This window comes from Pygoscelis adeliae, unplaced genomic scaffold (genome assembly GCF_000699105.1).
Source record: "Pygoscelis adeliae isolate BGI_AS28 unplaced genomic scaffold, ASM69910v1 Scaffold179, whole genome shotgun sequence".
Classification (NCBI taxonomy): Eukaryota; Metazoa; Chordata; class Aves; order Sphenisciformes; family Spheniscidae; genus Pygoscelis; species Pygoscelis adeliae.
Window position 1 is genome coordinate 739311 of NW_008825612.1, and position 15312 is coordinate 754622.

At 42.0% G+C, this 15312-nt stretch overlaps 1 protein-coding gene across 1 annotated transcript in view; it reads right to left on the reverse strand.

Annotated features, from left to right (window-relative positions):
• Positions 1 to 908: 908 nt before the first annotated feature.
• The window catches only part of SYNE2 (spectrin repeat containing, nuclear envelope 2), a 203754-nt gene continuing 189350 nt past the window's right edge, over positions 909 to 15312 (reverse strand). The window contains exons 109-121 of the mRNA XM_009332747.1: positions 14041 to 14178; positions 12946 to 13140; positions 11813 to 12095; positions 11385 to 11453; positions 10444 to 10580; positions 9393 to 9522; positions 7994 to 8205; positions 5087 to 5287; positions 4588 to 4716; positions 3880 to 4078; positions 3127 to 3200; positions 2860 to 2906; positions 909 to 2026 (exon numbers count right to left, since the gene is read on the reverse strand). Of these exons, the coding sequence (XP_009331022.1) occupies positions 1801 to 2026; positions 2860 to 2906; positions 3127 to 3200; positions 3880 to 4078; positions 4588 to 4716; positions 5087 to 5287; positions 7994 to 8205; positions 9393 to 9522; positions 10444 to 10580; positions 11385 to 11453; positions 11813 to 12095; positions 12946 to 13140; positions 14041 to 14178 (2040 nt within the window). The 3' untranslated portion in view covers positions 909 to 1800. The remainder of the gene's footprint in view (positions 2027 to 2859; positions 2907 to 3126; positions 3201 to 3879; positions 4079 to 4587; positions 4717 to 5086; positions 5288 to 7993; positions 8206 to 9392; positions 9523 to 10443; positions 10581 to 11384; positions 11454 to 11812; positions 12096 to 12945; positions 13141 to 14040; positions 14179 to 15312) is intronic.

Below are 15312 nucleotides of genomic sequence, written 5' to 3' on the forward strand. Positions count from 1 at the left end.
GTCGAGACACTTCAGTATGGAGCTGGCGTATCTTGACCCCTATCTGAGCACAGTGGGGATGTGTGCTACTGTACCACTACTAAAGAGTGCCGAATTGTAAGCTTTGACTTTCCTAAACCATGTTGCTAACTTTGCAAGCTTAACTGTTTCACAGTTCATGTATTAATTTAGTTTAATATCTTGGAAATAAACCAGGCTTTTTTTGCCACCATGATTGGGAAGAAGCTGTTGGTTTGCTACAGGGACTGTCTTTCTCTGAACATAAGAATGCAAAGCAACTTGCTTCATAAATCCCCCTGTCAGAAGATGGGGAATATGCAACCGCCAGGGGTGACAAGCGTAGAAAAGGTGGGAGAATTCTCACAGGCTAATCATAAATCCTATTTTCCGTAGGTAAGGATTACAGAAATGGGCTAATTCCTGGGTGATTTTCACTGCAACCAAACCCTTTACTATCTCACTGAGCTCTCCTCGATGGGCACCTCCCCCTCCAGCACTGCCGTAACTCCCAGTTTAGAAAATCAGTTCCAGGGTGGGGAAATTGTTCAGCATTTCGACCTAGTAATAAGCACTAGTTGCTTCAACTTTGTATTCCTCCTCCAGGAAATTACAGTCAGTTGCAAAGGAAAGGATCTGTGCCACCGAACACAGGCTCCACTTCTGAATTTGCCAACGCTTGCTCTGACAAGCAAGAGTGGTCACGCTTCTTCTGACGCTGTTGCGTTAGCATGCAGATAAGTTGACTTACACAGGAGCGGAGAAGTCAGCCCTGTTGGAACACACGGTGGTTGCCCGCCCCCCACTAGACACACCGATAGCCCCTGCAGACATTGGCAAAATTTTAATGACAGTACTTGAACTGTACAACCGAGAAGCAATGGCAACGCTGACTGTACACAGTGTTTCTCTAGCCATTGCCCAAGTGTCAGTTTCATTTTAACGATGAAGCTTATAAAAAATGCACAATTCTCTCCCAAGATACTGTACACTATTCAGCAGTGTAAAACTGAAAAAAAATCTTTCATTAAAAAAGTCATTACGTTATTTGTATACATCAGGGATAGTCTACATAATCATGTTAATCTAGAAAATATGTGCATTATAAACCATTTCCATGCAATGCCACAATTTCTTATTTCAAAGGTGGTGTAAAAAGACAACACAGCAGTCCTAACCACTATATCACTATATGTAAAACAAAACAAATGTGCATCCTTTTATTGAATGTGTTAATGAATAAAATACAATAACAAAGACTCAAAAAGATGTAGATTTTTTTGTTTCCATCAAGTGACTACAGTACCAAAAGCTACAGGTAACGTGAGTGTGTGCAGTAATCATTTTAGGCAAAGTGCCTCTTCAACTGCTGGTTTGTCGTGCTAACCCGAGACAGACTGCTGTGATTAAGATGACTGTGATGTGGTTTCTGCATCTAATAACTCAGTATTCAATCACCTTGCAAGCTTGAGAGCACTGCACCTATAAAATAGTGTATCTATTGCATCAAAGTATAAAGTGTGTTGCTTAGAGTTTAAAAATCTATAGAAAAAGTTTGTTTTCCGTACAAAATCCTGAAACTTTGTCAAGATATACATTTTGAGATGTGAAATTTAACACATTCCCTGCGACAGGGCAAGGAGGCTATAAACGTGAGGCATTATTTAGCTGCAGCAGTGACTGCACAGCACAAAAGTGTCTGTATTTAATTATGTGACGTCACTGCTTGATTGATGCTAGCAGCACGAAAAAAGCACCGCAGAGAGTGTGTTTTGGTATAACTGAAGATTCACGGGCTGCTTTCTAAGTCGGTGGAGGCCCATTGGTGTATCGCAGCATGGGATAGAAAGAACGGGCAAAGTTGTTTGCCTGGGTGCAGCTGTAGTCTTCCTCAGAAGATGGAATCATGCAAGCCAGAAGTAAAAGCAGTAGAAAGAACAACTGAAGAGGTAAAGCTGCTCGTAATACACGGTAAAAGAAGGAGGGAGACCAAGGAATTGCTTGACTAGGTTGTGGATGGCTTTCACCTCTGAAAAGGAGAAAAAAAGAAAAACAAAAGAGAAAAACAAAAAAAAAGGCGCTTCAGAGTTTGAATTAAACAAGTTCTTTTAACTCCCTCTCTAGGGTCCCCACTACCCTTCCAAGATGCAGGGCTGCGTATCTACAGGAGAACGCACTGCACATGAAACACTTTAACTATAACTTGAAAGCGTGCAAGACTGCTCCGTGGGAAGCCAGCTGCTGGCTTGGGTTTACTGTCCTTACTACCGAAGAAGAAACATTTCTTTGTAATAGCTTAGATCAGTGGGTTTTTACCCTATTTTCAGCTGCAAACTTAAGTTTTCCCAGCAGACAAACCAACCACTCTAAATACATGTTGAAGTATAAAGGAAAGCCACCTTTCAGACTGACTGGGCTCTTCTTTGCCTTGGCATCACTGAGATCTATCCTTTGAACAGACCCTAATGTACTGGGGGTGAAGTTCTCCCTTTGTCCTTCATGGTCTGTTTGTAGTAAGTGGCTCTAAGCTGCAAATGTCTTTGTCCAGATATGCTGGTGGAATTAAAGGAAGATTTAAAACGAAAATATTCCCCCATTTGGCACAAAAAATATTTTCTCAAGAGTAAAGAAAGCCAAGGTTGCACATTGGTGCAGAGGTCTAGGAGCAGAAGTGCTAGAAGAAAACCATTCACCAAGGTGCAGCCCAGAGCTGGTAGGTAGAGGAGACGCTACAGGTAGGCGGAAATCACCTCTACCTGCATGTCAACCTATGAGGAACAGCTGCCCAGGTTTCTGCTGGCACTCAGCTCACCTCTGTGTTTTCACTATCCTTCAAGAGATCAGGCTAATATAAAATAATACCTTGGGCTGCTGCTGTTTTTGCCATCTGCAGTTCTCCTTACGGTGATCTGTTGAGAGAAATAGCTTTTAGTACCCAGGTTTCAGAAACTACAAGGAATTTCTCTTTCTCAGAAAAAGACAGTGGCAGACATTAAAGTACTGTTGTAAATTCTGTAATAAGGTACATGCATCTAAAAGGTAGAAGCATTACATATGAGGAACCTTCAGGCTAAATATGTCAAAATATGCTATATGCTGATAGCAAAATATTAGAAAAAAAATACTTGCCTTCTTCACAGCAGGGCTGGATTTCGCTGCGACTGGATTATAGACTCCTGAGTCCAAGTCATCTGGAAAAAAAACTAAAAGGTAACCACACCTTCCTCTTTAAAATGCACGTTCAACACTCACAACAGATGAAGTGCAAAGAGCCATCTCTCATTGCCTCTCTGCAGGTGCACAGCCCATTGCCTCTTTAGATGTGCATAACCAGTGGTAAACATGCTCCAGTTCTCCAGCGTGAAGAAATGTTTTACTATGCACAACCCGGAGGAATTACAGTGGAACAGGTGCGTACAGGTATTAACTTGAAAATATCTCTACCTGACAGCTCTCGGGATAAGCAATGTATTGCTATGACTACAACTCCTACGTGTTCGTTACACACTCCTAGCCTGACACTTGGTACGGATCATAGGATAATTCAGGTTGGAAGGGACCTCAGGAAGTTCATCTAGTCCAACCTCCTGCTCAAAGCAAGATCAGCCATGAGACCAGACAGAAAGCCTTACTTGAGGCTTTATCCTGTCTGCTCTTCAAACCCCTCAAGGATGGAGACTGCACAACCTCTCTGGGCAATCCATTTCAATACTGTACTAGCCTCATGGTGCTGAAGCTTTTCCTAAAGGCAGACTTAATTGTTCTTTTTTCAGCTTATGAAGGCGGAAGTACTTAAGTTTTAAGTCAGTCTTTTATAAATACCTTTACTCTTAATATGTTATTACTTTTCAGTAAGAAAGATCCATGAACAAGTATTTGAACTCTGACTCACCAGATTTCCTTGTATAGTTTTTAAGTCATGTGAAACTTGTTCAATAAGCTGTTTCAGTTTCCTTCCAATTACATGGACCTTCTCATCAGCTTCAATGTAATCACCATCTGATTTAAGCAGCAGGTAAGCAGTAAGTTCTTGAAGTGAGTTTACTTTAAGCTGTTGTTCCAGCAGCTCTTTCTCCAGTTGCTTAGAACAAACAAACAAACAAACAACAGTGCAACAGACTGTTACTCTCAACTTTAAGGATGTTCTCATAAAAGAAGGAACTCTGGAAGGCTTTAAAGAACAACTCAACCTGCCTGAGAATCCGCAATACACAGGAATGGCTATTACAGCTACATAGGAAACGAAGTTCTCTTGAAGAGATGGGTTGTACCCGCTTGAACTAACATTCAGAAATCGTTCTAGCAGTAATTAATCCATATGGAAAAGACATTAAATCTTGGAAATTGGAAGTCTTACTGCAGCATAAAGACTGTTCATAAGGAACTTAATTATGATGCATAATTACAGAATAAATTCCTCATATAGGCAATGTCTTAGTCCATTTCAGAAACCTGCCACGTGCCTGAATACAGCAAGTTCAAGGACAGGCTGCAGACATCTTGAAAAATAAACATATTGCTCTTCATGTTGTGGTGAGAGCTACTGACTCACTGGAAAAGCTGAAGTGCTGTAGTCAAGACTACACTTACCATTAGCTCCTTTTGGCATTCCAGTATTGTATTGAGGTCAGCGTTTGGATCTGTGATTTGTGCTTCATTCCTTCGGCTATCAGCACTTGCTAACCACAGGATTAGTTTTTGGCTCTGATCATGGAAGTCCTAGCAAAACAGAAGATTTGCACATAAAAGAAAAAACACTTTTGCTGTGCTTTCACCTAGCTTTGCCTACAAACAAAATTACCAGCCCAGATTAGACAGAGCCAACAACAAATTCACAATTAGTGAGGCTACAGTAACCTAGTTAAACTATTCCACCTATGTAATAAAGGATATTATGCAGTTCAAAGATATTTTTACCAAACCCTTTAAACCCAACGGAGTCAAGTTTATACGAAAATTAAGGGTCTCGGATTCTGAGCAACCATTCCACTAATGTGCAGGAATTACCCCTCTACCCTCTCCCCTTATCTACCCTGCAGTAGTGCCCTAAAGAGGAGTCTTCCCTTATAAGCTGGCATGTGGTATGCACCTGGCAATGCAGTATGGCTTGCTGTAAACCTTTCCTCCAGTTGTGCAATGCATGAGTTGCTTTCTCCCAATGCAAGTTCACCTTCCGAAGCCTGTTCTGAAGTTCTTTGAACTCTGTGCTATCCGATTTCTGGAATTCTTTGCTGCTCAGGTTAACGGAAAGCACCACTGCCTTGTAGTTATCAAAAGCTTTAAGCATGTCCTGGTAGAAAAAGCAGATTAGGAGCTTCTATGAATGATGAAAAACATGTTGTTTATTTACAATAAAACTACACCCTCAAAAGAATCACAGGTAATGCGGAAAGCTGTTTGAATCTGGTGGCTTTTCAGATACTGCTAAGGAACATACTAAGGTAGGTGGCCTTTTTTATGTTTTTTTTTTTTTTAAAGCAAAAACCTTCACTTCGAAGAAAACAAATCTGGTTGGGCCTGTGCTTCTCCCTAAGTCACAGGCATTATGGCTTAATCCACATCTGCCCTTCATTCCTCTGAGCTGTCTCGTGCCCTGACATTTGGAAAAATATTCCCACAGGTCATCACATGGTATTTCCTCTTGATGTATAAAGGTTTTGCTGCGTCAGGATCCTAGAATAATGCTGAAAGGGACATCTGGATGTCTGTACTCCATCCTCCTGCTCCAAGTAGGGCCAACTTCAAACTCAGAGCAGGCGGCTCAGGACCTCATCCAGTCAAATTTTGAGTATCTCGCAGGATGGAGATTCCCCATCCCCTCTGGGCCCCTGGTCCCACACCAGACCACCCCATTGTGAGAAATTCTTTTTCTCCTCTCTAATCAGAGTTTCTGTCAGCCCATTTCTCTGACTTGTCAAGGTCCCCCCAAATGGCAGCCCCTGCCTGGCTTTCCTCCTCTCCCTTAAAATTGCAAGGGGAAATAATAATGGAATTTGTGAAGTCACGGCTGTATCACCTAACCACCTTTATGTTAAGGTAGAGCCTGTATTTTTGAAGGTTTTTTAAAAAAAAGAATGCAAAACAATACCTCGTACCCTCAAGAAGTTTACAGTTTGAATCAAGGGTACGCAGTCTTTTTCAAGTTGTGGGCTCCTGCAGTAGAAAAGTAAGAGCTGCAGGATGAGTCCTGCAATCAACACAGCTCAGATTGCTTTTCTTAGCAGCCTTTGTAACTAAGAGTGTCAATCTATATATTCTCAAGATCTGTGTCCCACTTGTTGAAAACTGCTAGTCTAAATTACATTTTGCCCAACAAAGAACCCTGTCTCCCTCCTTCAAGCAACAATGTTTCTTTCAGTATCAGACAATACAAATGGTCCATCACAGACTTCTAAACACCGGTAAGCCAGTCTGCAGCCAGACTGGCTTTATCCTTATCCAGGACAATTGCGATGTCCTGACATCTCACGAAATTCACGTCTTAGAGCATGCTGGCTCTTTTAGACACCTACAGAAAGCCAAGCTGTCTGAAAAGGGGATTTACAGCCAGCTGGACTCCTCTTAAGAAAATGCAGAAGAGAGAAGGAGAAGTGAAACTCCGCTCCTTGAAGAGGTCAGCCCAAAGGGAAGCACCTCCCTCCGCTCCCGAGGCACCACCGGACCTCTCCTAGTGCTTGGTGCCTAAGCCAGGTTGGCTGATGGAATCAGGGTCGTTCTTACTGGAGTCACACACTGGAGTGCAGAGTCATTCTCCCTGGCCCAATGAATGCTCAAGGACGTGTAGGCTTAAGCATACTCTCAACATGCCTAAGAAATCCCTCCTCTGTCTTGCAGAGGGTCTTGTTTGTGAGCATCATCCCGAGCGTGATGCCAAACTGACCAGTAGCCTCAGGATTTGGGTGACTCCATACGAGGCTGCTGGCAGAAGGGTTAGCACACAGGGATTTTGCACTCCCACAAGTGTTAGGAACACTTGCTCTGTCAGAGTTCAACCTGAGGCATTTTGTTACCTAAGTCCTAGGGCCCTAGCACTTACAGGTACCCTGGTAACCTGCTGGTTCAACTTGCAGACCTGACTTAGTCCTACTTAATTCATGGAAGCTGAGAGTCACAGCAGGCAACATAACATGACCACACATGCCGACAAATGTTCACGTTATTGTCTCTCTAACTGTTCTATTACTTGGCTGAAGATTAGGAGAGACCGAATTTATTTTGTTTCTCGTTTTTAACGAGTACATTCTATTCGATGAGAAATCTGCATTTGCTAAGTGAAAAAATGCAACTGCATGTTTTGAAATGATGTATCCTTCAACTATAGGATAAAGGTGCTATTTAGAGCTAAGATTTCTTGCAAACACCATACTGCTAAAAACCACAGCTTTACAGCAGATCTTTCTCAGTCTCCCTGTTGGAGCTACAACACCCCCTCCCTTCCACTAATTCAATTAAAAAAAAAAATCAGCCTAGACTTTGTAGCCTGTAGACCAGGCTAATTTTCAATCCCTTTCTGGTTTGCATAGAGAGGAATGGCACAGAACACGGAGAAAATGCCGGTATCACTGCTCAGAATACCCAACCCCTCCAAGACAAGGCCTGACCCTAGGCATCTGGGGAGTCTAAGCCTTCATCATTTAGCTTTTTTTGGTGTTTGTTTTCTAAAACAAAAGGCCTAAAAAGAGAAGTTTGGGGCTGAATGTTTTGTTTGAGTGCGAATAAAGTGTCTCTGCAAGAAAAGAGAAAGGGAGAGGTTTTTATTTCAGCCTGGCTGCCTGTTGTACCTAGGCATATTGCCTGCAAATCTCTGCATATGAAGACAGAAGCACCTTGTTTCACTACTCTCTTTAGTCCTCTTAGCTGAAAACAGCTTAGCTCCTCTGTGGCATACGCACACTGTTATTAGCATTCATGCTGCCAACAGATCCTAGGAGCACAAAGGCAATGATAAAGAGCATGAGCATCTTGAAATCCCGCTTCTCAGTATGCCATAACTTACTTTCAATTTCTTGACCCTTTGTTCCAATGCCTGCATGCTGGTTGGAGGTTTCACTTTTTGCAGCTCTTCCAGCTCTTCCTCAGTTTTATCAAGCCAAGCAGACACGTCGCTGATATCCGAGTTCAGCTGCTGCCACTGCTGCAATTTCTGTTTCATCCTAAGTTTATTTCTGAGGTCTTGAGCTTGGATGAGCTCCCACCTACCAATAATGCCTACAAATGATAGAACAACAAATATTTAAATCTTCAGTAAGGTGAAGAGTGCATAAAACAGATGCAAGGAGTTTTACGAGTAAATTATTCTCCAATCTACTCAAGGCCAAATAATTGCTACCATGTACTACTGTTATCCAGACACATTTTTTCTTGAGATTCTGCAGTCTGTAAGTTTCATATTGCTAGTCAAGTTATCCACATAGTAATGCTACCCAGGATTTTAATCACATTAATTGAAGATGTTTTAATTCATCTGGAAGAATAGAGCAAATTTAAGGAGACGGAATTCAATGAGCCCAGTTGTGATTTGGTAGACACCAAAATTCATCATGGGACAACGTATGATCCAGCAGTTAGGACTTGGGTTTGTGTTTCATCAGTTCAGTGCTAAAGGAGATGGAGATGCCACCTGTGTGATCACTAACACTATTTCTGGAACCACATCTAAGCCCTTCTCAGAGCTTTTCCTATTCGTGCCATGTATGGGACTCAACCCTGGTCCATTTGTGAGACCAGAAACATAAACTAAGTAAGCTGCTGCATATAGCTGCAGTCTTTTTATCACTTGATTCGCTTTTGTGATTGCAGTACAGATGTGTTCTTATTACAATCTTGAGCACCTGAAACCAGGAATGAGGTCTTAAAAGGTTAAGAGAACCAGCTTGTTGGCCTATTTGGAAGAAAGGACCACAGTGAAGACAGTGAAGAACAGAATACATTACCAGCTTTGACAAAACATTTCTGTAAATGGGAGCTGTAGCATCTTGTTATAAGGAGTACCAATAACTGAGAAAATGAACTGTAGCAATCTTATTTTAGACAAAGAGACACACTTCTTTGGTTTGAAATCTGATTAAAAGTCTCTGAAGTATTCAGTATCACACAAAAGTGAAATTGTTCCCATTCATTCCAACCAGCCAAGAGATAGAAGTATGTTATGAGTGATAAAAATCTCAATTCCGGCAGAAAATGTAAAAGCTTAGAACAGCAAACACGGGTTGGACAGTACCAGGTGAGAAGGCAGCTCAGTGAATCTTAGCAAAATACATTAATTTAGAGGATAGTGGTTTACTTCTATTTTGATCCCAAGGCAAAGGTGCTGCCTTCATGCCATCTCTGCTTTGTCTCCCCCAGAGTCACAGGACAAACACCACAGCACCAAAGCCACTCCTAATGCTCTGTACCTGACTGCTTCTCTGCAGCTGCTATATTCACAAGCTCTTGGTCATCTTGGGGTTCTTCATCACTCATGTTAGCAGACGTAATTTTCTCCTTGTTGATGCTGCTGCTGCTTGCAGAGCTGAGCTGCTTCACCTGGAATGACATTTTGGTGGGTGAGCCCTGCAGGTTAACAAGCCATCAAAGGTCAAGCTTCATTTGTGTTACTTTGGGGTGGCTGGGCTGCCACTCAGCTCTTGCATGTCAGATTTAGCACTGGGCATCTGCATCCTTGCTAACCGTTTATACTGGCTCTCTATGCCTTCTCAGTAAACAAACACACAGCACAGTGATGCTAATTATTTCAAGACTGGACATGGCAAATTAATTGCTTTTGCACTACACGTACCAGACAATGTACAGTTGCTCACGCTCTTTGTTGGATTCCAGGTCTTGGCAATATTGACTCTAAGGCTCTAAGACTGGTTTAATGATGACTAAAGCAGCCAGATACCAGCACCATCTTGTGCCTGGAAGAGTAGTGACAACTGGTCCAGATCCACTGAGTCTGGCAGCTGCTGGTGAAGCCATGGCTGGCAACCACCCACCAAGGCTGAGGTACAATGAACAATAGCCATTTTGGCACATTTTTTAGTGCTCAGAAACAGATTAAATGGTGGGTTGCATGCTAGAAAAGGACCCTTCAAATCGGTCTGCTTAGGAAAGGGAGATATGTCAGTAAATATCAAGGGAAGGTATTCACACCCTCTCCTTGGGGGGTTTAAATTCTCCTAGACTTGTCCTATGAGGAAGTGAGTTCCTCCAGACACTAACTCTGATCAGGAGCCTAACATGATTGTTCTGAGTTGCTTTAAAGAAGCTTTTCTAATGAGCGGACAGAGACTCTTACTGGTTACCTGAGCCACCAGAAATAATGTCTAAGTTTGCATAAAGCAAACGTTCCCCCCACAACTAATCTTTTCCTTGATGCTGAAGGAGGGAAGAGGATGTAGTTACACAGGAACAACAAACAGACTGTGTAGTACGGGTTCAGTGCCCACAGAGCCTCCAACTCACATAGTCTGGCTTATAGGGAGTACTTGTCTCTGGACCAGACAACACATTTTCAACCAATTCTGCCTGGTTGTATCGGTGTTTCCTGCAGACTGGGCTATCTGGAGAACGCCAAGGATGAGCTTCTGAAACAGACTTTCCTGAAACAAATAAAACCAAAACCATACGCCACTGAGTGCAAAATCCCATCTCCACAAGGAAGCTGTTGCTTTGTATTAAGTTAGAAAGCGCTCTGAATAAAATGGCATCAAGTTATGGCATAAAAATGACAGTTTTGCAGCTTTCCTTGCAAAGCATGCACATTTGCAAAACATCAACAGTGTTTCAAAGGTAATGAGATGAGAGCCATGCAGTTATGGGACATTCTGTTTTCTTCTGGAAAATGCTTGAATACAGGTATGAGTATTCAAAAAATAAAAGAAAAAGGCTGCACTGCGGTTTTGGAATGTTTGCATCTCAACAATACTATCACACATCTGCAACGCATTTCAGTAGCGACAAGTATAGACATGTCCTGATTTGGAGAACGTTTGGTCTGGATTTAACAGACAGGACACACACAGTTCTGTCATGCACAAAACACAAAAAATACTTGCAGAGTTGGAACTATTTCCTTCAGTAATTACGCAATCAAGATTAGAAACAACCAAAAAAGTGATACTACCCAGAGCAAACCACCAAGAAAGTACCAAAAGACTTTGGATCAATAAAATGAAATGCACATTAACCACCTTGGCATTTACCAGGAAAAATCTAAATGGTATGTTCTTGACTGCTTCGTAATGTACATGTGAATACTGCAGCGTAAGAACACCATGACAGGATGAGACATGGTGTCCACACAAGGCAGGAAGTCAGACATTACATATGAGAGAGGTTGAGGAATACAGCGTGCAGCACAGGGAGATTGCCATGTTCAGACACATGCATTAGCAGGTGCCTACCAGAAGATGCTTTCAAAGTTTTTGTGGTCATTTTAAGATATGCCTCAGGATTTTCAGTGATTTCTACATCTGAAAAAAGAATAATGTCATTTTCCTCACTATTCAATATTTTCCAACTATTAAAAACAACTGAAACAATGAGGGACAGCAAAGACAAAGAACAAAATAAATTGTTCATACTATTTTCATCAAACATTCTTAAAAAGTAAGGTTTCTAAAAACCTTATGGTTCTGAAAATATAAGCTTGGTTTAGACAATACCATTCTTTTCATCAAGACATCTAAGAGATGAGACTGCTCATATCTATTAATAGTACTTGAGAACCAATCAACAACATGGGAGCAAGTCCTCAATCCCCTTCCCTTCCCACACAAGGACATCCTGCAGTTGTCCATGTCGAAATAAACAGCTGGCAATTGGTTCTCACCTGACAGAGCACTGTAGTATGTTGCTTCTTCTTCGTCTTCGTGAGAGGAAGAACCTCCCACATCACCTGTGTGATCCCACTCGAGTGGGATGGAGTCAACACTGACAGGGGTTTCACAGCCTGATCTTTCATGACCTTGAGTAGGGGGCATAAGGTGGCAAAGGGACTGTGGTGAAGAGGGCCCCTCACGGACGGCCTTCTTATGCCAGGGATCATTCTGGATTTCTCTGGAGTCTTCTGGATCTGTCTCATTTTCAGAAGTCTCTTTTTCATCATCCAATCCCTAAAAATAAATAACAATTATTGCATATTAATAAGATTTACAATAGATCTACACTGCTTAATGAGCTAATGATTGAGCCACACAGTACTACTAGGGACTGTTTTGCGGTCGGCTGCAGTAATCAAAGACCACGTGCCTAAAATTAAAGGCAAGCATAATTTCTGCCTTCTTCCTTTTTTGCTAAAACAATCCTCACTTTAGCAGCTACCTCCCCTCTTTCAAGACACTCAACCACCACCATAACGTCTCTCTCTAGTTTGCAGGGCGGGGTACCCAGTTCCAAATGGACTGTACAGGTCAGCAATGAAATGATGCTCAGGTAGGGGTGAACAGCTACTCGTAGATGATCATGTTACTTCCTCTACCTGGTTTTTTAGTAGATGTTCTTTCTTTTTGAGCCAAAGCAAACTGAGAATCAGCTAAATGTTCCCACTGAAAAGTAAAGAGCATGCTGTTCCCCATTCAGGGTTCCCACAAGAAAGTGGACAGATGGAGCCTCACAAAGAAATCCATAGAGATATTCTAAGCACGTTATTGAAAGTAAAGAAAACAAAGTGATATTAAAAACACCAAAAAAGCTTCTGAAGTCCTCAAACCACTACTATCTAAATATTAACCCTGTGAATTACTTCCATGCTATTATCCAGATTCTGCAGATGGAGACCCAACATGAGAGGCGTGAGGAGACAAGACTGGTGACAAAGATTTAGCAAAGCTGGCACAACTACTGAGGAGCTCCTGACCCCTTTGAGCTCAAACCACTCAGTCAAGCTGCTAGGGATAAGCAATGAGCATTGCAGTTCAAACACCAAAATCTTGCCAAAGCATCTAAACAACTGTTGCTTCTTACAGGATGCCTTGAAGTCAGTCTTTGATGGAACCGGGCAACTCGCCCAAACACTTCCTGACAGTATCTATGAAGTTCTTCCAATTCATCTTCAATCAGGGTAGCATCCAAAGGCTCACTCTTCTGAATCAACTGCTCCCCAAAAACGATTAGCTGATCAATCTTATTGGTGTTTAGTGTTATTTCCTGCTGGAAACCCTATTTGGAACATACAAGAAAAATAATTACTTCCGCAACGTCCCTTTCCAGCCTAAGGTTTGTCCTTCTTTTCTCGCACACTGCAGTGAAAGAAAAGCAGCAATTGACATTGTTGTCTAATTTCATTTGGCAAATATCTTTTTACTCAAGAGTACCAGAGGTTTGTTTTATTAGCAGGATTACAGTTCCAAATGAAGTGGCATTTTCCACCCATGTGTACATCAATATCATTGCAGTGTCCTGAGCCTGCAGGGGATCACGGTACGAGAGTTCAGCTAATCAGAGTTTATTTTTCTGTTGGGCAAACAAAATCTTTTTCTCAGTAGCAAAGAAGTTTGGCTGGTTGGACCTCCAGCCTACACAACAGTAAATCTACATCCCAAAACAATTAACAGTGCAGGGGGAAAGGAGAAACGAGCATATGAGCAGGTAGCAAAGAACTAGTATGTTCTTTAGAATCATTGCACATGCTTTCTGTCTTATTTCTGTTTGAAAGTCCCAGCTACAAACAATGCACTCAGAGGAGAGATCCTACCTTAATGCCAATTCAAAAAAATTCTCACCCGGAAAGAACACCTGAATTTAGGAATGTAGCTTTTACTGTTAACCTGCATATGCTCCTTTCTAGGCCAGATATCACTGCCACTGACACGCGGTGTTAGGAGAAAATGGCAGAATAGAAGTGAGCTTGAACACTTAATCTGAATTTAAATACTGTACAGTTTAATCTTGATTCAGAAGATAAGTCTTAACAATTTACTGGTGTCTTAAAACAAATATAGCCCTACAGATCTGTTGACTGTTGTGAAGTTCCAAAAAAGCAGATGATTCTGTCAAGAGAGGGCAGCCCAATAGGATCAGCTGGGCTACATTAAACAACTGCTTTATAAGGATACGTACATTTAACTGGCGCATTTTGTCATCAAAGTTACTTTTTGAGAAGTGCTCCACATTTGTCAGCTGGAGGTCCATTTCTGTGAGCCAAACAAGGATGCTTTCCCTCGTCCCCTCAAACTCATCTCTCCGATTGGTGAAGTGCTGAACAGGAAGAAGGGAGCCAGTGTTACAAGACTTCAGCTACTAAAGAAGATGGTCACAGGAGCCCTCCGAAAACAGCGTTTTGTTTCAAAACTGCTGTTCACCTTAAAGGCCTTCAGGGAACAAATGGCAGCATGCCATGTATAAAAACTGTCCCCTTCCTATAGTGATGCTGGAACAATGTCCTATGTTACTACACTATTCGTATGGGAGAGGGAATAAAATTTCATCAGTACAAGATGCTTCTATAAAATTATATTCTTGCTTCCACACTGTATACCTTCTCCTACATCATTATACCAGTGTAACAGTTATTCGGACTCAGGTTTAACATCTAATTTGTTCTAAATTTAGAAGACAGACAGACAAAGGAAGCAAGCCCCATCTCTAATTAAAGTAATTAAAACTATGACATTAAAATCAGTAAAATAATGGAGAACCTGGATCATGGATGACCACACAAGTGTAATTAATGCATCATTTGGCGTGGAAGCCATGAGGAGCTCTCTCTGCTGCCATCTCCCACAGAAGCTGCTAACAGTCATGCAGCTTGCGGTGCCCCAGTTCTCCTCAGTGGATTTACTGTTCAGGAAGGGGATTATATAACATCCCAAACACAACACCTCCTGACTGCACAGATCAAACCCCATGAGCGCTCTCACAGCCTCATCCACTGACTTTGGGGATCCAATAGTTTTCCCTGGCAGTTGCGTGCAGCACTGCTGTATTTAAAAATCAGGCAGTAAGAAGTTTCCCCCAGGGCACAGCACAGAGTATCTGTCCAGAGATCCGTTTAACAAGCAGGACACTTCTTTGAAGTGTCACAAATACACTCTTCGACAACAATCCTCTGTCAGGCAGAGAGCACAGCAGGAGCTGGTGACAGCAGTATGCCTCTCCATCACATCTCCATGAATCATAACTTGGCATAAAGTAGAGCTCCGTTGGAAACTCCAAACCATATCTGCACTGGGGCCCTTTTATCTCTCTGCCACTTATTTATGGAAAGATGCAAGTGCATGAACGCATCTACCCATGACAAGACTGGGTAAGAAGAGAGTGGGATAGGAGCAGTAAGGCCTGCAACACACCTTAGAATCATAGAATAGTTTGGGTTGGAAGGGACCTCTAAAG